This window comes from Pocillopora verrucosa, chromosome 10 (genome assembly GCF_036669915.1).
Source record: "Pocillopora verrucosa isolate sample1 chromosome 10, ASM3666991v2, whole genome shotgun sequence".
NCBI classification, from domain to species: domain Eukaryota; kingdom Metazoa; phylum Cnidaria; class Anthozoa; order Scleractinia; family Pocilloporidae; genus Pocillopora; species Pocillopora verrucosa.
The window spans coordinates 6,145,137-6,167,594 of record NC_089321.1 but is presented as its reverse complement, the minus strand read 5'-3'; the positions used below and the strand labels follow the sequence as shown (position 1 = coordinate 6,167,594).

The window sequence follows — 22,458 nt, the reverse complement described above, 5'->3', positions numbered from 1 at the left end:
TTTCTTTTGTCTCATGAAATACAAAATAACTGAACTCGGACAACCTGTTCTAACCTTTCTTTCACGCACCGCTCAATAGTTTTCCGCTTTTGGTTTGTACAGTCACACAGAAAGTAAAATTCCAGTTCAGACAAGTGTGATATGTAGTTGAAAAGGATCAAATAAAGAGTAATATTGAGTTTTTATCAATTTTTTTGACGAACCGCTCCGTACTTTTTCCGTTGCCCAGACTTTCACCTTTGCAAAATCACTCAATAGTTGAAACTCAAGCTCGGACAAGTGACGAAATGGAAGAGGATCATGCGTCAAAAAAAATATTCAAAAAAATTAATAGATAATATTGATAATAAAAAAACAGATACATGTTTTCAGGGTTGAGGAGAGCACGTGGGTCCATCGTGCATTTAACAATTGCGATCGCGAGCTTTTCGAAAAGCTCTAAGAAGGTGTCACTTTATTTTTGGCAATGGACGGGAGAAATGGACGATAATTAAATCCCTGAAACATCCACACAATGGAAAATAAAAATAGAATTTTAATCATGCACTAAATATTTTCCCTTCAGATCAAATGAATGTGTAGGCAGCTTTCAAAAACTGCTCTGTCACTTGTTTTCAGGGTAACTTTCCCATCAAAAGCATGGAAAGACGGCTATGCGTGTTTTATGCGACGCGTATCTTGTCAACGAAAAAGTGATACTCAGCAGTTATCGAGATCAGGCCCAAACAGGTAAACTCGTAATTGCCAGAAAAGGTTACATAGAAACTGAGAGTATTCGCCCCCTGGTTCGCGCAAGCGAGTGACAGATCTCTTGCGCGCGCGTTTTCACGATCAAAGATGTGCCAGAGAGAATGTCGTTACTCATTTGCAGCGCTAGCATTGGACACAAAATTTACGTACTTCCTACGGCAGTCCTTGCTGGAGCGTGACCACTGACCGCCTGTCCATTCTCAGAGAGAGCAGAACCGGTTAGGCCATAGCATTACCAAGCAGCGTAATGACGGAGTTAATATCTCATATGACATTGACGGTAGTTTTTATGTCAGGATTATTTTTATGCAGGTTTCATGCCGATGCTATTCGGGTTATCCTGCTGGGTGGACGACTTCTTATCAAATTGTTTTATTACGGACAACTAACTAGTTAACCGATATTTTTAAAATTCGCATTTTACGAGCGTTTTTCATCGTATGTTGTCAAAAGATTTCCTCGACCACTTTATCGTTGCGTTGTATTGCGTTTGGTGGAAACAGGAGGGAAAAATCATTAAATGAGGCAAAAAAATGTTGCCATTGCAACCACATATATAAATAGGGAGTCTGAAGTTAAAAAAAGGCAGATTAGTTCAAAAAAGAAACTTCTAACAAAACCATCAATATACGAGTCTTATAGTTCAGTGTATTAGATCAGGTAATTCAGAGCAAAGAATATCAATGTTGTTAAAAAAGAGCAAATTATCTTGCCGAAATTAAAATCTTACTGTAAATTTCACAAGAAAGGCTTCAAGAAACACTCCGTCCATAGGCTTCTTTTTATGGGCAACTGGGTTTATGATGTCTACGTTTCGGATTGATTGACAAACAGATGTAAGACTCCTGCAGTTTTCAAGAATTGAAGTGCGTGATCAATAGAAGTGTTAAGATGAGAGTTTATGTTTACAGTCTAAACACGGTCTAAACACGGTTGTGTTGTTATATACACGTGTGTATTGTTAAGAAATATACTTTACAAAAGCAATGAAGAACTTCTTACTAAGTTTCCACAAGTTCATCGAAACCGGCCAGGGTGAGCGATCGTGCATTGAAAGAGTACTCCAAAGTTCTGCATTTCCGGCTTAAATAACTCCTTTACTCACATAAACTGCGGTGTTATACGGGGATTCCGGCCCCGAGAAAAGCCGTAACAACACACGTGAAGAAACATCGTATTTTTTCACGTGTGTTGATATAGCTAATCAGCTGCTTATACGTCACTCGCCTTTGGCACCACTCGGTCAGGTTGATGAATGAACGGCAAAGCCTTCACGATTCTCATTACAAGTTGTTTGTTAGAGCTTTCTTGAATTATGGTGGCTAAAACACTAAAAAATCCGTATCGCTGACAGACAATGAGGTTCAAACTTTCTTAGAAGGGGAAGAAAACCAATATACTAATAGAAAAACCGAAAGTTGCGTATTCAGTGGCTTTGGTGTCAGCATTTCTCTCGGCTGAGAATGAAAATCGACAACTGGAAGATTTGCCACTGGCCGATTTTGGCCGTTTACCTGGAAGACCTCTTCTGTCGGAAAGGAGAAAGTCAATGAATGAGAATTTTGTAAATTGAAAATTACGACCATTGTTGTTTTTGTAATCATGATTCAACGCATTTTTCCATCTTAAGAGTCAGCGCCAAGGCACTCTACGATTGTTATTCGAGGATTGTTGATTCACCTATTTTCATTCCTTAATGAAGTCGGCTTTTCTTCCTAGTAAAGGGCTATTGTGTTTATATGATAAACAAAATAAAACATGGTTGCTTGTAGATGTGGAATTTCTCTTCTCGTGCTCAACGCGAAGAGAAATTCCATATCTACGTGCGCCCATGTATTATTCTCTATTTATCACGCTCCCCCACTCCCCACCCCATTCTAGAGAAAGTAAGGCTGCAATATAATCATAATTCCTCACTTCAATTGCCTCATTATGTATGTATATTTTCGTGCGTTTAAAATACAGCCTTCAAAAGTTTGGATTCGTCTATGTAAATTATGTAAATGAACACAAAAACTCCGGGACAAATGGTCTCAAACGAAACAAAGACTGTAGGAGCCAAAAACACCTTCAAGCACTACGCTTTGAATATCGCGTACTGTCTTTGGATTTATATGATCTGGGATCTGCAATATGGTTAGGCGATACGCTCCAGTCTTCGAATCGAGTTCTGGCTGAACGTAGACGAGTAGACTCATATAAGAGTTGCAATTGACTAACGATAGAAACATCTAAACGACTAGAATGAAAAGCAATGCATTTTGTCGCTTTTAGAAAACTCAATAGCGATACAAGTGCAACAATTAGTGAGCTTCCATTCAGTTTACTTTCTCTCTGAGTGAAAAAAAAATAATCGAGGATGATGACTGAGATACCCTAACCAGCAACTGCACAGATAACTAAGAGGGAAATTAGATAGAATGGGGAACACTCGATAGGGTCTCAAAAATAAACACATAACTGCAGCTGCTTGCCATCAGAGGTATAAGAACCACCACTTTGAATGTAGTCGATAACCAAATTATAAATATTGGTGGGTTTTATTGCTACAGGGAAAGGCAGAACGTCGAGTTTTCAAATGGCAAGTATCAAAAATCGGAATAATCATGAGGAAAGAAGACTACCTTTATCAACCGGAGTTGGAGTTAAATTAAATACAAATGCAGCGGTAGATCAAAAGAAATAAACGTCGCCGTGTTATTTTATTTTCTAAAGTTTTGTCGGCTGGATCATTTTCCCCGTTTAATATTATATATTCTTAGGTACTAAGCAACAGCTTTTAAAAAATTAAACTCTATGATCAAGGATATAGCTCATCTCTGACAGTGTTTTGCAGTTTGACCACGATAGAGTAACTGACTTGTTCCAAATTAACGCAAATCAGGTGTATGCTTCCATACAAAATTCGGTTCAGCTGCAGTCAAATTAACATACCCTACTTACTTCCTTTATGATCCCGCCTGTGAGATAGTTAACGTGAGACTGTCAATAAATGTCTTATTCATGAGAATATTTTTAACTTAAGATATGAGATTACAACTGTATTAGTTTCAAAAAATTACACCGTCGAATTTATGACGATACTCTTGAAGTTCTGTTCAGTAGGTTTGCTTTACTTATGACCTACCTTGCAAGAAAATAAAGTCTTTAATTAAGAAATTATTACATTAACATGATAAAGTTGGTGATTAAGTGTTGACTGAAAGAAAACCTTTACGGGCCTGTTGACTAATTACTTTAGCTTTATACCTTATCCCTACAAACTGGGTCTCATTCGCACTCTTGTTGATAGAGCCTACAAGATCAACAACACATGGTTGGGTTTCCACGAAGACATCTAGAAACTCACTGAAATCCTTAAAAAGAATTTTTTTCCAGCCAATCTGGTTCAAGGGTTGTCAATCGGTACCTCACGCTCACCGTGATGAGCAGTCCCCCCGCGGTCTCCGTTTCAGACACTACTACAAACTTTTATTTTAAATTACCTTACATTGGCTCTTTTTCTTTTGTCACGCAAAAAAGGGTTCGCCAATTTGCTAAGTGTTATTGTAACAACATCGATGTAAAGTTAGATGTAAAGTTTGGGGCGAAAGACCCTATCCCTCGTGGGCTCCGAACGTGTGTGGTTTACAAGTTTTAATGTGAGGGCTCTAACGCTTGATGTGTCGGCGAAACCCCTCGACATTTATCCACACGCGTACAAGAGCACTTGATAGGACCTCTCACATTTTCAGACATTTACATGATTCTCCACAATGTCGCACTCTTTGTTCTGATGAGTGTCTTAACACCTTAGATCACGCTGCCACAACTTTTCAACTTAAAATCAAAGAAAAAATTATCACCAAATGAAAAATCGACTCAAGAAGTTTTTTAAGGAAAAAAAGAAAATTTTGTGAACCGAAATTAAAAAAATGTAAAATATGCCTCGTATGTCAATTTTGAAATGTTTTTTTAAGCCAGTTAAATTTCCTTCTTTAGTGATATAACTTCTCCTATAAACACCAAAAGCTTTCAAAACTGCATTCAAGGTTTCTAGAAACTATTCATCTTCATTTATTTGATATTCAGATATCGATTCTCCAGAAGAAGCTGTTTTGCCGGCGATTTGGGTTCACATAGATACGGAACTTTCTTTGAATTAACGACGTACAGGTGTAGTGTAGCTTACTTGTTGTTCCTGTTCAGCTGCAGTCAAAACGTCTAACGACATCTAAAGATATCATATGTCACACATTTGGAAAGCTAATTTCGAGTCTTGATAGTGGTGTGTTTATTCTCCATCACTTTTCCTTGGCTTGTTGTTTTCTTATTCATTCTGAAAACCGCCTTTGGTCAAATCTTTAGAGGATCCAGGTGAGGTATGTTAGTAAAATTTAATTCGTTTACAAACTCTAGTTTTGGGGAGAGGAGGTAAAGCGAGTTAAAATGGGTGGAGAGAAGTTATGGAAAATCCTCTGTAAGCCTGTGGAAAATTTGAGAATTTTGGTTTTGTTTCCTTCTTTTAATGCTTATGAAACGGTTGAGGATTTTGAGACCTTGCGAAAAGCTTGTTCCTTCGTTACACGTTCGTGACGAGACGATGAAAAGATCTTCCTGTTTCATTACCGAGTACAACATTTATCATGTTGAAGAGAGGACTTGATCTCCTCTTGCCATCTTTGTTATCGTATTACAGCATGTGGAAAAGTTTTTAGAATGTTAGATTGTTTCTTTTGATGCCTATAAATGATGATGCTTACCTCCCTTACTTCTGCTTCAATGACATAATTTTTTCCGTAAAAACCTAAAGCTTATTATTTAACTATTTATTTCCACTCGTTTGATGTGCTTATGTTGATTCTCTATATTTAGCTGTTTTGTAGGTGGATTTACGACGATACAGGACTTTAAACACACTAAAAATCGCGAAGTTCAGGCGGATACTTTTATCTGTAATGCCTGTTTAGCTGCTCTAAAAACGTCGTTTTCCTTTCAGCTATTATCTGTCAATCATTCGGAAAGACTAAATTGGAGTTCTAAAAGTGATAAGTTTAGTCTTCATTGCACTATTTCTCAGCATGCTGCTTTCTTTTCCATTTGAAAACTGCCCTTTCTGCATTTGACTTAAACTCCATTCGTTAAAGGATAGAAACACTTTCGCTATCAGTGAGGCACGTTCAAAATATTCTTAAGATTGGTTTGCAAATTCTACCTTCGGTGAGATGAGCAAAACTGAATCAATATAGACGGAAATATGTCATTGATAATCTTTATAATCGTAACGGGACGAGAAAGATATCTTTCTCACGCTTGTTGCTTATCATATTGACAAAGGAAGAAATTTATCCAAAGCGAGAAAGGACAATGATTAAACTTCTGAGTGTGGCAAATAAAACATAAGAGATGTTTTTGCTGTTAAAAATGTTATTTATATTTCACCGTACCTACAGTTAATTTATTAAGGCGGCATCAACAACAATCGTATTTCTAATAGCAGCTCTGAGGAGAGGAGCAGGTCATTCTACTGTATTTCCGGAAGATTTATAAATTTTTTTGTTGTCTTCTTTTTTTGGAGGCTATAAGTTTTCTTCTGAGAAAGCAATTCGTTTTCATCGAAAAAAAAAAAAAAAGGAAGAGGCTGATCATGATTAAATTTCCGGATATGAATCTCGCATAAAGAAACATGAGGATCAGTTTAAGTCGACGGTCGAAACTTACTTGGTCAAAACACGTCAAAAAACATGAGAATCAATATTTGATATATTTCTTTATTGAGAATGTTGATTTCATATTTCATTTTATCTCTAATTGCACTGTTTTCTGTTATTTAATAGCAGCTAACAGAGCTCAGAGGAAATGCAGTCTTTTTACTCAGCTTCGCAGTGTATTCCATGGCTTGTGGTCCTCATCATCGAATGTCTGGCCATTGTCATCCTTAATATCATCACCATTGTTGTCTTTGTGAAGAAGAAGCGTCAGCTACAGCGGCGGAGTACATATTTAATCATCCATCTGGCGATAGTCGATCTCTTAGTGGGCGCAGTCTCTGGGCCGCTACGGATTAAATACAGAATGGCGTTATACTGTCCGCCTTGGAAGTTCAGACGAGATACTATTTGGTCTAATGGTTTATATTTTGCATTTTTACATTTATTCTCGTTCGCCTCCTTTACAAATCTTATTGCCATTTCCTTAGAACGGCTACACGCAACATTTTGTCCATTAAGGCATCGCTTTGTGAGGAAATGGGTTTATAGAGCCATAATTATTGTCATTTGGTTAATACCTATTTGTAGAGAAGTCGCTCAAATTTTCTTATGGGAAATTGCTGATCTACTGGTAATTAATACTTACTTGTATCTCCCATTTTATGCAGTTTATCTGTTTGTTATCTGTGTATCTTACATCCTCATTATTATCAAAGTACGATGTAGTCGTCATCCTCAAATCCATTCTAGGTCCAAAAGAGAAAGAAAACTGACGGGTACTGCGCTTATCGTCTCAATTGTATCTTTACTTTGTTTTCTACCAGCGATGATATATCTAGCGTGTCTTCACCTTTCCTTCACTCGTTTTATGAATGTTCATATTTATATGGCTGTGTTAGTTTTATGTTTAGGCAATTCACTTGTAAATCCTATAATTTACTCTCTTCGGATGCCAGGATTCAGAGAAGGTTTATTACAACTAGTGTACAGGGTCCCAGACCTTTCTCGTATCGCCCCGGCAAACCTGCCAGTTCGAAACCTTAGTAGAGCGTAGATTAATGGTAGGAAAACTATATATAAAAGTTTTCTTTTAAATAACTTAAACTTCTTAGCCGAGTAACATGCATTTCCATTTCATTTTTTGGTGATATGAGAATAGACTCGAAGGATAGAAACGGCACAAACATCTAAATGATTAAAATGAAAAGCGATGCATCTTGTCGCTTCTAGAAAACTACACAACGATATAAGTGGAACCATTAGTGAGCTTCCGGTTAGTTAGAATTTTCTTTGTGTGGAACGAAAAAATCATCGAGGAATCTTCAAATAGCCAGTATAAAAAAATCTGAATTATTATGAGGAGAGAATACTTTCTTTTCCCATTGGAGTTACTCTTAAATTAAGTAAAAACGCACCGATAGATCTAAAGAAATAAATGTCACCGTGTTATTCTATTTTCAAAAGTTTTGTCGGCTGGGTCACTTTTCCTCTTTAATATTATATATTCTCAGGTACTAACCGACAGCTTTTAAAGATTCAACTTTAGGATCTAGGAAATAGCTCATTTCCGATAGTATTTTGCAGTTTATCATGATGTACGATAAAGTAGAGAGCTTCGTCCAAATTAATTCAATACAGTGTGTGTACGCTTTCATCCAAAATTTCGGTTCAGCTGCACTCAACTTAATATGCTCTAATTACGATCCCGCCTGTGGGACAGTGAAACGCAAGGCTGTCAATAAATGTCTTACTCATGAAAGTATTTTTAATTTAAGATATGAGATTACAACTGTATTAGTTTTAAAACAATAAGACTGTCTAATTTATAATTACACTTTTGAAGTCTTGTCCAGTATGTTTGCTTTACTTATGACCTACCTTGTAAGAGAATAAAGTCTTTAATTGAGAAATTATTACCAACTTTCAACAAAGCAATCTTTATGTAACTCCATACTATAGATGCACTGTCTTTATCACCGCTTTAAAGATTTCTGTTCGTAAAACTTCTACCCATTTATCTTGCGAATACATAACTGAAAATAACATCCACAGCTGTAATTAATAACCTGAGTTAAGTTAGGCAATTTCTTGAACTGAATATAATAAGGAACCAAGTTTACAGAAGAAGTTTATTTTTAATAAAAGAAAATGACTAGTTCAGTGCAGATATAAGAATGTAAAATCGACCAGAGAAGTTTTTTAAAGGAAAAGAGAGAATTTTGTGGACCACTCATAAGTACTAACACTAAAAAATGCCTCGTATTTGAGTTTTGAAATGTTTTCTCAGCCACTTAAATTGCCTTCTTCTGTAAAATAACTTCTCCTGTAAACACCAAAAGCTTTTAACATTCCATTCAAGGTTTCTAGAAACTATTCCTGTCCATTCATTTAATATTCAGATATTAATTCTCCAGACAAAGCTGTTTTGCCGGCGATTTGGGTTCACTTCGAGACGGAACTTTCTTTTAATTAACGACGTACAGGTGTAATTTAGCTTACCTATTGTTCCTATTCATGACGAGTTTTTTATTCCTAAATTTGTTATTTATTTGTTAATGAAACATCCATGGGATTTGAGGGCAGACACCACCAAGGCAAACACATCATCGACGGAAAAATTACCAGTCAACGGAACGTGCACTTACTATAAATGATTCAGTTAAGATTGGTTGGTCATCTCAAGAAGAGAATTATTTTTTCTAATGAAACAAAAATGGCTTTTTCATCACAATTTTACATGGTTTACGTTATATTAAATCTGCAAAGGAAAAAACTATGAACGATCGAGACAAGTAAATTTTATTATTTCGCGATTCATACTCAAAATTAGTTTGTTATAAGATAAAAACGCACAGTCTAAAATGAACCAACACCCTAAGAGAGATAGACCCAAATTAAAAAAGGAAAGGTTCTGCCTTCAGATAACAACAGCCCAAGTAGGGTTGACTACCCGTGGGAGACAGAACCAGGTGAAAAAGGAAAGGTTCTTCCCTCCGATAACAACAGCCCAAATAGGACTGACTACCCAAGAGAGAAAGAAATAGTTGAACCGGGTGACAAAATCGGGGAATTAAAAGTTTAAGAAAATGAAGGTTCTTCCCTTACGGAGATAAGACAGTTAATTAAGGACTGACGAGCTTTCGAATCTTCCGTCTTAGGGGGATGTTGTCGATTCTCTTCAAAACGTCTTACAGAGATTGAATATTTGGGCTTCCAGAGAATCAGAAACTGGCATTTTTGTCGCGAGGTTAATAATGACTTGGCGAACGACAAAAAGATACCTATTTCTTTGATCCGCGAGGCGATCAGAACTCAGCTGTTTTGTTGTGAATATATTGGCACCAGTGTCACGCAAGCGTGGGAGCGAGGCACACGATTCGAACGAACAAAACCAATCAAGCTTCGGCGTCCGACGAAAAACTTCACTACTGTTGTTTATTCATAATATGTTTTAATACAAGGCCTAAAAATTTGGGATTGTTGGGTTGCTTTAGCCCTTCCTTAGTGACTACGATGAAAATTAGGCATTTTTGGAGTCTTATACCTTAAAATCGAGTTAAGGAATTGGTCGAAAAAACCTTTCAGGAGAGCGAGGTTTGCGTATGCATTACACTTTCTGTTTTGTTCACCTTTCGGGCATACCTCCACTCATTACACAATAGCAGGTTTCTATCCTTTGGTTGGGAAAGATCTAATCTCACATCCGACGGAAGGTTAATCTCTTCTAATCTTTCAGATGTTTAAGATAATTAGCATGGAACATTTGAATTATGACACGAGAGCACTCTCTTGTTCTAAAATCCTGCCAAAAATTTAGGACATGCTTATAGGAGGGCCAGTCTCAGCCAAAGCTCTCAACATTTTCTTTTGTCTCATGAAATACAAAATAACCGAACTCGGACAACCTGTTCTAACCTTTCTTTCACGCACCGCTCAATAGTTTTCCGCTTTTGGTTTGTACAGTCACACAGAAAGTAAAATTCCAGTTCAGACAAGTGTGATATGTAGTTGAAAAAGGATCAAATAAAGAGTAATATTGAGTTTTTATCAATTTTTTTGACGAACCGCTCCGTACTTTTTCCGTTGCCCAGACTTTCACCTTTGCAAAATCACTCAATAACTGAAACTCAAGCTCGGACAATTAACGAAATGGAAGAGGGTCATACGTCAAAAAAAAATTTAAAAAAATTAATAGATAATATTGATCATACAAAAACAGATACATGTATTCAGGGTTGAGGAGAGCACGTTGGTCCATCGTGCATTTAACAATCGCGATCGCGAGCTTTTCGAAAAGCTCCAAGAAGGTGTCACTTTATTTTTGGCAATGGACGGGAGAAATGGACGATAATTAAATCCCTGAAACATCCACACAATGGAAAATAAAAATAGAATTTTAATCATGCACTAAATATTTTCCCTTCGGATCAAATGGATGTTTAGGTAGCTTTCTGATCGAGGTTTTCGCTAGTCTTCGATATGAACAGTAAGAAAAATTATGGAACGAACATCAACTAAGTTATGCTTATATTTACCTGGGAAAAGTCGTCTTCCACAACGGTGTATAAGTAAACATTTCATCTCCTTAACCCCTCAGATTCAACAACATCAACATAGTGTCTTCCGCCCCGCAATATCAAGACACTCCGAGGAAGACTGGTAACGAAAGGCTGTATCGGTCCATCAGGAAAGTTTGATGAAGCACTCAACTCTTACAGACCATTTCTAACATTTATGAGCGTAAAAATAGAAGGATTTGAGATATCAGTGCGCAGCTCTGTGATAACGGCCCTGATATTCTTATCGATAGGATATCACCTCAGTCCTAGACTCGTTAGAAGTTTGTAATTACATTTATTTAGTTAGTGCATGCTGTTGGTCAAGAACACTAACGACGTAAACATAAAACCACTACAAATATCTTCGTGAGCCTTATAGCTTTGGAATTTCCTTTTCTTCTTTTCACTGATATATTATGTAGTCGGCATTTGTCATGCTAGAGAAACATATGTATATTTATATCAACGAAAGAAACCTCAGCTAAGTATTGAATCTTCGATGAGACTTTTCGGTATGTGCAAGTAAATTTCTGAAATTGTTGTGATATTGAAAGTAATTAATCTTCGTATGTCTAATTTCATTTTTATGCTCCAGGTCTGATATCCGGCCCATGTAAAGGCACAAAGGCCCTTACAGGCCTCTCTACGTTGCATTGGGGATCTAGAACATGGGAGTTGAGCTTCGCAAAAGCTTGAGAGGAAGACGAATGGCAAAACTGCTAATAACATTATCATTAACTCGCTATTAAGGTTCCAAGGGGTATGACATTGACGGTAGTTTTTATGTCAGGATTATTTTTATGCAGGTTTCATGCCGATGCTATTCGGGTTATCCTGCTGGGTGGACGACTTCTTATCAAATTGTTTTATTACGGACAAGTAACTAGTTAACCGATATTTTTAAAATTTGCATTTTACGAGCGTTTTTCATCGTATGTTGTCAAAAGATTTCCTCGACCACTTTATCGTTGCGTTGTATTGCGTTTGGTGGAAACAGGAGGGAAAAATCATTAAATGAGACAAAAAAATGTTGCCATTGTAACCACATATATAAATAGGGAGTCTTAAGTTAAAAAGGGCTGATTAGTTCAAAAAAGAAACTTCTAACAAAACCATCAATATACGAGTCTTATAGTTCAGTGTATTAGATCAGGTAATTCAGAGCAAAGAAGATCAATGTTTTTAAAAAGAGCAGATTATCTTGCCGAAATTAAAATCTTACTGTACATTTCACAAGAAAGGCTTCAAGAAACATTCCGTCCATAGGCTTCGTTTTATGGACAACTGGGTTTATGTGCGTGATCAATAAAAGTATTTAGATGAGAGTTTATTATGTTTACAGTCTAAACACGGTTGTGTTGTTATATTCACGTGTGTATTGTTAAGAAATATACTTTACAAAAGCAATAGAGGACTTTTTCCTGGGTTTCCACAAGTTCATCGAAACCGGCCAGGGTGAGCGATCGTGCATTGAGAGAGTACTCCAAAGTTCTGCATTTCCGGCTTAAATAACTCCTTTATGGTGGCTAAAACACTAAAAAATCCGTATCGCTGACAGACAATGAGGTTCAAACTTTCCTAGAAGGGGAAGAAAACCAATATACTAAAAGAAAAACCGAAAGTTGCGTATTCAGTGGCTTTGGTGTTAGCATTTCTCTTGGCTGAGAATGAAAATCGACAACTGGAAGATTTGCCACTGGCCAATTTTGGCCGTTTACCTGAAAGACTTCTTCTGTCGGAAAGGAGAAAGTCAATGAATGAGAATTTTGTAAATTGAAAATTACGACCATTGTTGTTTTTGTAATCATGATTCAATGCATTTTTCCATCTTAGGAGTCAGCGCCAACGCACTCTACGATCGTTATTCGAGGATTGTTGATTCACTTATTTTCATTCATTAATGAAGTCGGCTTTTCTTCCAAGTAAAGGGCTATTGTGTTTATATGATTAACAAAATAAAACATGGTTGTTTGTAAATATGGAATTTCTCTTCTCGTGCTCAACTCTAAGAGAAATTCCACATCTACGCGCTATTTATTGTGCTCCCAACCCCCACCCCATGTATTATTCTCTATTTATCATGCTCCCCCCCCCCCACCCCATTCGAGAGAAAGTAAGGCAATATAATCATCATTCCTCACTTGAATTGCCTCATTATGTATATATATTTCCATACGTTTAAAATACAGCCTTCAAAAGTTTGGATTCGTTTATGTAAATTATGTAAATGAACACAAAAACTCTGGGACAAAATCGCCTCAAACAAAACAAATACTGTGGGAGCCAAAAATATCTTCAAGCACTACGCTTTGAATATCGCGTACTGTCTTTGGATTTTATATGATCTGGGATTTGCAATATAGTTAGGCGATACGCTCCAGTCTCCGAATCGAGTTCTGGCTGAACGTAGACGAGTAGACTCATGTAAAAGTTGCAATTGACTAGCGATAGAAACGGTAGAAACATCTAAACGATAAGAATGAAAAGCAATGCATTTTGTCGCTTTTAGAAAACTAAATAGCGATACAAGTGCAACGATTAGTGAGCTTCCATTCAGTTTTCTTTCTCTCTGAGTGGAAAAAAAAATAATCGAGGATGATGACTGAGATACCCTAACCAGCAACTGCACAGATAACTAAGAGAGAAATTAGATAGAATGGTGAACACATGATAGGGTCTCAAAAATAAACACATAACTGCAGCTGCTTGCAATCAGAGGTATCAGAAACACCACTTTGATTTTAGCCGATAACCAAATTATTAATATTTGTTGGTTTTATTGCCACAGAGAAAGGCAGAACGTCGAGTTTTCAAATGGCAAGTATTAAAAAATCGGAATCATCATGAGGAGAGAATACTATCTTCACCCACCGGAGTTGGAGTTAAATTGAATTCAAATGCAGCGGTAGATCAAAAGAAATAAACGTCGCCGTGTTATTTTATTTTCTAAAGTTTTGTCGGCTGGATCCTTCCTCACGCTCACCCGTAATGAGTGCACTCCCCCGGTCTCCGTTTCAGATACTACTATTAACTTTTATTTTAAATTACCTTACATTGGCCCTTTTTCTTAACACCTTAGGTCACGCTGCCACAACTTTTCAACTTAAAATCAAAGAAAAAAATATTATTAAATGAAACATCGACTAAAGAAGTTTTTTTAAGGAAAAAATAAAATTTTGTGAACCAAAATTAAAAACATTAAAAAAGATGCCTCGTATTTCGATTTTGAAATGTTTTCTGTGCCAGTTAAATTGCCTTTTTCAGTGATATAACTTCTCCTGTAAACATCTTAAGCTTTCAAAACTGCATTAAAGGTTTCTGGAAACATTCCCGTTGTCATTTATTTGATATTCAGATATTGATTCTCCAGACGAAGCTGTTTTGTTTTTGGGTTCACATAGATACGGAACTTTCTTTGAATTAACGACCCACAGGCGTAGTGTAGCTTACTTGTTGTTCCTGTTCAGCTGCAGTTCGTACGACATCTAGATGTCATATGTCAAACATTTTGAAAGCTAATTTCGAGTCTTGATAGTGGTGTGTTTATTCTCCATCACTTTTCCTTGGCTTGTTGTTTTCTTATTCATTCTGAAAACCGCCTTTGGTCAAATCTTTAGAGGATCCAGGTACTTCGTTATTAGTGAGGTATGTTAGTAAAATTTAATTCGTTTACAAACTCTAGTTTTGGGGAGAGGAGGTAAAGCGAGTTAAAATGGGTGGAGAGAAGTTATGGAAAATCCTCTGTAAGCCTGTGGAAAATTTGAGAATTTTGGTTTTGTTTCTTTCTTTTAATGCTTATGAAACGGACCTTGCGAAAAGCTTGTTCCTTCGTTACACGTTCGTGACGAGACGATGAAAAGATCTTCCTGTTTCATTACCGAGTACAACATTTATCATGTTGAAGAGAGGACTTGATCCCCTCTTGCCATATTTGTTATAGTATAATAGCATGTGGAAAAGTTTCTAAAAAGTTAGATTGTTTCTTTTGATGCCTATAAATGATAATGCTTATCTCCCTTTCTTCTGCTTCAATGATGTAATTTTCCTCGTAAAAACCAAAAGCTTTCAAACCATCATTCAAGGATTTTAGAAACTATTTATTTCCACACGTTTGATGTGCTTATGTTGATTCTCTATATTAAGCTGTTTTGTAGGTGGATCTTCTACAGGGAAAGGCAGAACGTCGAGTTTTCAAATGGCAAGTATCAAAAAATCGGAATCACCATGAGGAGAGAAGACTACCTTCATTAACCGGAGTTGGAGTTAAATTAAATACAAATGCAGCGGTAGATCAAAAGAAATAAACGTCACCGTGTTATTTTATATTCCAAAGTTTTGTCGGCTGGATCATTTTTCCCGTTTAATATTATATATTCTTAGGTACTAATCAACAGCTTTTAAAAAATTAAACTCTATGATCAAGGAAATAGCTCATCTCCGATAGTATTTTGCAGTTTGACTACGATAAAGTAAAGGACTTAGTCCAAATTAACGCAAATCAGGTGTATGCTTCCATACAAAATTTCGGTTCAGCTGCACTAAAATTAACATACTCTAATTACTTCCTTTATGATCCTGCCTGTGAGATAGTGAACGTGAGCCTGCCAATAAATGTCTTATTCATGAGAATATTTTTAACTTAAGATATGAGATTACAACTGTATTAGTTTCAAAAAATTACACCGTCGAATTTATGACGACACTCTTGAAGTTCTGTTCAGTAGGTTTGCTTTACTTATGACCTACCTTGCAAGAAAATAAAGTCTTTAATATAGAAATTACTACATTAACATCATAAAGTTGGTGATGTTGACTGTTGACTTATTATTTTAGCTCTATACCCTATCCCTGGTTCTCATTCGCACTCTTGTTGATAGAGCCTACACAATCAACAACGCATGGTTGGGTTTCCACGAAAACATCTAGAAACTCACTGAAATCCTTAAAAAGAATCTTTTTGCAGCCCATCTGGTTGAAAGGGTTGTCAATCGGTATCTCACGCTCACCCGTGATGAGTGCGATCCCCCGGTCTCCGTTTCAGACACTACTACTAACTTTTATTTTAAATTGCCTTACATTTGCCCTTTTTCTGTTATCACGCAAAAAAGGGTTCGCCAATTTGCTAAGTGTTATTGTAACAACATCGATGTAAAGTTAGCTTTTTCATCTTTTAAAATAGGCGATATGTTTGGGGTGAAAGACCCTATCCCTCGTGGGCTCCGTACGTGTGTGGTTTACAAGTTTTTATGTGCGAGCTGTAATGCCTGCTATGTCGGCGAAACCCCTCGACATTTATCCACACGCGTACGTGAGCACTTGATCAGTAATGGGACCTCTCATATTTTCAGATATTTACATAATTCTCCACAATGTCGCACTCTTTGTTCTGATGAGTGTTGTAACACCTTAGATCACGCTGCCACAACTTTTCAACTTAAAATCAAAGAAAAAACTACCAAATGAAAAATCGAGTAAAGAAGTTTTTTTAAGTAAAAAAGAAAATCTTGTGAACCAAAATTAAAAACATTAAAAAAGATGCCTCGTATTTCAATTTTGAAATGTTTTTCCAAGCCAGTTAAATTGCCTTCTTCTGTGATATAACTTCTCCTGTAAACACCAAAAGCTTTCATTCCTCCATTCAAGGTTTCTAGAAACTATTCATCTTCATTTATTTGATATTCAGGTGTTGATTCTCCAGACGAAGCGGAAACTATTCATCTTCATTTATTTGATATTCAGATATTGATTCTCCAGACGAAGCGGTTTTGCCGGCGGTTTGGGTTCACATAGATACGGAACTTTCTTTGAATTAACGACGTACAGGTTTAGAATAGTTTACCTGTTGTTCCTGTTCAGCTGCACTCAAAACGTCTTACGACATCTGAATATCATATTTCAGACATTTGAAAAGTTAAATTCGAGTCGTGATAGTGGTGTGTTTATTCTCTATCACCATTCCGTGGCATACTGTTTCTCATTCATTCGGAGAACCGCTTTTGGTCAAATTTGACTCTAACTCAGTTTTTAAAGGATACGAAGTACTTCGTTATCAGTGAGGTAGGTTCGTAAGATTTCATTCTTTTACAAAGTCTGGTTTTGGTGAGATGAAGTAAGCCGAGTTAAAGTGGGTGGAGAGAGTTTATGGAAAATCCTTTGGAAGCCTGTGGAAAATTCTAGAATTGTACTCTTACTTCCTCCTTCTAATGCTTATGAAACGGTTGATGAATTGGAGACCTCTTGTGAAAAGCCTGTTCCTTCTCAGCCTTCATTACACGTTCGTGACGAGACGATGAAAAGATCTTTCTTTGTTTCATTACTTAGTACAACATTTTCCAACTTGATTCCCTCTTGCCATCTCTGTTATCATATTTACACACATCGACAATCTTTTAAAATTTTATAATACAATATTTATTATTATTTATATACAATCTTTTATAATTTTAGCTTCTTTTGATGCTTATAAAACGGTTAAGGCAATTGAGATATCTTGTAGAAAGGCCTTTGCTTATTCAGAGCATATCAAAAGAAAGTTGTATTGTTGAAAAAAGAAGAAATTTGTTCCAAAAAGAGAGGGACACTGAATTATCAAACTTCTGGAACTGTATTGCACCAAAAAAACGGAACAGGAACATGAGTCAAAGAACAAAAGAAAGGTAGCAAATATAATTCTGTTGCTATGGTCACCGACAATCTAAATTGGTGATTGAGCGCGATAAAATTGTCAACACTATTTTTACATCTGACTTTCGCGGTGCGAATCAAGTTCACTTTGCCGCAAAGCCGCCGTAGTTTATGACTTCTCGAGTTTACCCAAACTCCTTTAAAAAGAGAAAACAAATTACAAATGGACCTCTTATTTCTAACGAATCGTTCAAAGCCGGTTAACTTGCCTGCTTCAATGATATAATTTCTCCCGTAAAAACCTAAAGCTTTCAAAGCTCTATTCAAGGATTTTACAAACTATTTATTTCCACTCGTTTGATGTGCTAATGTTGATTCTCTATATTCAGCTGTTTTGTGGGTGGATTTACCACCATACAGGACGTTAATTAAAATAACAATCGCCGAGGTTATGGGCGGATGCCTCTATCTGTAATTCTTGTTCAGCTGCACTAAAAATGTCGTTTTCCTTTCAGCTATTATCTGTCAATCATTCGGAAAAACTAAATTGGAGTTCTAAAAGTGATAAGTTTAGTCTGCATTGCACTCTTCCTCAGCATGTTACTTTCTTTTCTATTTGAAAACCGCCCTTTCTGCATTTGACTTAAACTCAATTCGTTAAAATGATAAAAACACTTTCGTTATCATTGAGGTAAGTTCAAAATATTCTTAAGATTCGTTTGCAAATTCTACCTTCGATGAGATGAGGAAAACTGAATCAATATGGACGGAAATGTGTCATTGATAATCTTAATAATCGTAACGCGACGAAAAAGATATCTTTCTCCAGCTTGTTGCTTATGATATTGACAAAGGAAGAAATTTATCCGAACCGGGAAAGACCATGACTAAACTTCTGGGTGTAGAAAACAAAAAACAAGAGATACTTTTGCTTTTAACAACACTTTTTAAAACACTTTCGTTATCATTGAGGTAAGTTCAAAATATTCTTAAGATTCGTTTGCAAACTCTGCCTTCGATGAGATGAGGAAAACTGAATCAATATGGACGGAAATGTGTCATTGATAATCTTAATAATCGTAACGCGACGAAAAAGATATCTTTCTCCAGCTTGTTGCTTATGATATTGACAAAGGAAGAAATTTATCCGAACCGGGAAAGACCATGACTAAACTTCTGGGTGTAGAAAACAAAAAATAAGAGATACTTTTGCTTTGAACAACACTTTTTAAAACACTTTCGATATCATTGGGGTAAGTTCAAAATATTCTTAAGATTCGTTTGCAAATTCTGCCTTCGATGAGATGAGGAAAACTGAATCAATATGGACGGAAATGTGTCATTGATAATCTTAATAATCGTAACGCGACGAAAAAGATATCTTTCTCCAGCTTGTTACTTATGATATTGACAAAGGAAGAAATTTATCCGAACCGGGAAAGACCATGACTAAACTTCTGGGTGTAGAAAACAAAAAATAAGAGATGCTTTTGCTTTTAAAAATGCTCGTTACATTTCACCGTACTTACGGTTAATTTGTCTTGAAATTTTCAAGGCGGTAGCAACAATAACCGTATTTCTAATAGCGGCACCGAGAAGAGGAGCGGGTCTTTCTATTAAGTCTTTCTACAATATTTCCGGAAGATCTCTCAATTGTTTGTTGCCATCTGCCTTTGGAGGCTATAAATTTCCTTCAAGCAATTGAGATCACTAGTGGCAAAGCTTTCCACTTATTCAGTGAACATCGAAAATGTTTTATATTATTATATTCGTCTTTTTCAAAAGAAAAATAAATGAATAGGCTGAATGATTAAATTTCCGGATATGAATCTCGCATAAAAAAACACGAGGATCAGTTTAAGTTAGCAGATGAAACTTAGTTGGTCAAAACACGTTCAAAAAAATGAAGCAATAATTGACTTATTTCTTTATTGAGAATATTGAATTCGTATTTCATTTTACCTCTAATTGAACTGTTTTCTGTTATTTTTATAGCAGTCAACAGAGCTCAGAGAAAATGCATCCTATCGCTTCAGCTTCAGAGTGCATTCCTTGGCTTGTGGTCCTCATCATCGAATGTCTGGCCATTGTCATCCTTAACATCATCACCATTGTGGTTTTGGTGAAGATGAAGCGGCAGCTACAGCGGCGGAGTACATATTTGATCATCCATCAGGCGATAGTCGATCTTTTAGTGGGCGCAGTCTCTGGGCCGCTACAGATTGAACACTATATAGCGTGGTTCTGTCCGCTGTGGAAGTACAAACGAGAGACTATTTGGTCTTTGTATTTATCCGCTGCATTTCAACTTCTATTCCTATTCACTTCCTTTACAAATCTTATGGCTATTTCCTTAGAACGGCTACACGCAACATTTTGTCCATTCAGGCATCGCTTTGTGAGGAAATGGGTTTATAGAGCCATAATTATTGTCATTTGGTTAATACCTATTGTTAGAGTAGCCGCTATAATTTTCTCATGGGAAATTGGTTATGTCGAAGTAATTAATACCTACTTTTATCTCCCATTTTATGCAGTTTCTCTATTTGTTATATGTGTATCTTACATCCTCGTTGTTATCAAAGTACGATGTAGTCGTCATCTTCAATTCCATTCTAGGTCCAAAAGAGAAAGAAAACTGACGGGTACTGCGCTTATCGTCTCACTTGTATCGTTACTTTGTTTTCTACCAACGATAATATATATAGCATGTTGTGGCCTTTCCTTAAATTATTTCCAGAATGCTCACATTTATCTGGCTGTGCTAGTTCTATTTTACGCTAACTCACTTGTAAATCCTATAATTTACGCTCTTCGGATGCCAGGATTCAGAGAAGGTTTATTACAGCTATTTTACAGGGTCCCAGACCTTTCTCGTATCGCCTCAGCAAATCTGCCACTTCGTAACCTTAGGAGAGCGTAGATTAAAAGTAAGAAAACTACCAGCATTTCCATTTTATGTTTTGGTTTCTATTGAAATCTTAACACTTGTAAAAAAGAGGAGGAGGAGGAGGTATAGGAACAGGTAATTGATACAGTATAGTTTTGCCTTTAAATAGAAACAGTTTGATCAACTTTTTATAGGCCCAAAATTGTGAGCATAAGAGCTTGACTTGAACCAAAATAAATGTGACTTTTAACAAATCCGAGATGAATAACTTAGAGGGACTCTCCCACCCCCTCCCCCACCCACATTGATTGTGTGAACACGGAAAACAATTTTTTTCGGTTTTTTTTGAAGAGCACTATGCGCAAAGGAAAGCAATTCAAAAATGTGTGAATAAAAAGTAAAAATCGTATTTACAACCTCTGGAATAACCACAGTTTTTATATGGACGGGAGTGTTTTACCGGGAAATAAAACACTGACGTCCACACTCGTAGTATCAATACGACCACCACATCCAGGAACCAAGAGGCGTATTTTTCGTATGTAACACGTGGCGTGGTGATATTAAGCAACGACGACACGATTCGGGCCTGTTTAAACTTTGCTGAATGAACTTGGTTTGTTTGTTGTTTGGAATATTGATTGGCAGCAAGATTCATTGAGGTAAGCGACGAAGATGTAAATCGGCATTTCCCGAACAACATGAGAACGAGAAAACCTAGATATCTTCTCGCCACCGAGTAAAATTCTAAGCTTATCTACCAGTGAGAGCAAAAGAGTCCCAAAACGTCGACCTTCTATTTTATTTATCATTTTTTATGAAATGAAGACAAAACGGCTCATCATATAAAAAACATTGCCAATTTTCAGGTGAAAACGTATTCAGCCCTGTAATTATAAGTATGTCATTCCACGGAAGGGTCTGAAGACTGGTTCACACGTGCGACACAAATGAAAACGCAAACGCAAATGGAAATGGAAGCGAGTTCACACGTCCAACGTAAATGCAAGGAAAGAGAGATACGCAAGCACAGTAAAAGTATTTTTCCAAGATGGCCGACAATGATTGCGCTTTTTCCGATTCACACGTGTGAGAAGCGAACACAAATACTGGCTTAAGAAGATGAAAATGTTTTTATTACTTCGGTTGACGCTTGCGTTTGCATTTGCGTTGGGTGGTTCACACGATCAATTGTTTGCATTTGCAATTGCGTTTTGCTGAGGTCTCCTGGTGTGATTGATTGACAGAGGGAGGTGTGGGTATTACTCTCTTAGGAAATTAATTAAACTTTTTAGAGGCAGCACAATAGAAATATCATACGTACTTCAAATCGTGTAATAACCCAAGTCAATGTGCCATTTTGGAACTTAAGAACATCTCGGATATATGGTTGGAAAATTCGAAGGACGCTTGAATTTAATGTGTTCAGACAGCGAGTATTTGTATTGCTAAAAAAGATTTTGTGCCATCAGTTTTTTGCTTTCTTTCAAAGTATAATTAGGGACAGATAACTAAAATGAGGAAAATAGCTGCGCTTTTTTTTTGCAATGGGAGCGAAATAGAGGTTCAGCTTTTCATTCAGACCGAAGAGACTAAATTCTATTGTTATCGTCCCTGAGGAATCCTGGTAACTGGTTGTGATAAAAATTGCAATTCTGATATAAGTTAACTAGCCTAATCCGAATCAAGTGACACCTTGCCGCAAGAGCCGCCATAGTTAATGACTTCTGAGGTTGACACACAGCCCACGCAACCCCGCCTCCCAGGGAGAAAAATACTGGTAGAACGTATTTTTTTTCAAATCTGCGTTTATTGATTCGGGTTGAAATCTTCACTTTATTAACGATCCACCCATTAATGGAGACTTAATAAAAACAAGAAAAACAACAACAAACAAAAAATAGATAAATGAGTTTCCACAAGTTCGTCGAAACCGACTAGGGTG

At 36.6% G+C, this 22,458-nt stretch overlaps 3 protein-coding genes across 3 annotated transcripts in view; all 3 read left to right on the top strand.

Annotated features, from left to right (window-relative positions):
* The window catches only part of LOC131786990 (arf-GAP with GTPase, ANK repeat and PH domain-containing protein 1), a 296,718-nt gene that overhangs the window by 29,285 nt on the left and 244,975 nt on the right, over positions 1–22,458 (top strand). The window lies entirely within an intron of this gene.
* Positions 6,574–8,294, top strand: LOC136283978 (histamine H2 receptor-like). Its single transcript, XM_066173611.1, has one exon. The coding sequence runs from the start codon at positions 6,589–6,591 to the stop codon at positions 7,492–7,494; it is 906 nt and encodes a 301-aa protein (XP_066029708.1). The 5' UTR covers positions 6,574–6,588; the 3' UTR covers positions 7,495–8,294.
* LOC131789187 (histamine H2 receptor-like) lies at positions 16,933–20,661 on the top strand. The gene is made up of 2 exons (XM_066173729.1): positions 16,933–17,056; positions 19,619–20,661. The coding sequence occupies exon 2, from the start codon at positions 19,641–19,643 to the stop codon at positions 20,544–20,546; it is 906 nt and encodes a 301-aa protein (XP_066029826.1). The 5' UTR covers positions 16,933–17,056; positions 19,619–19,640; the 3' UTR covers positions 20,547–20,661.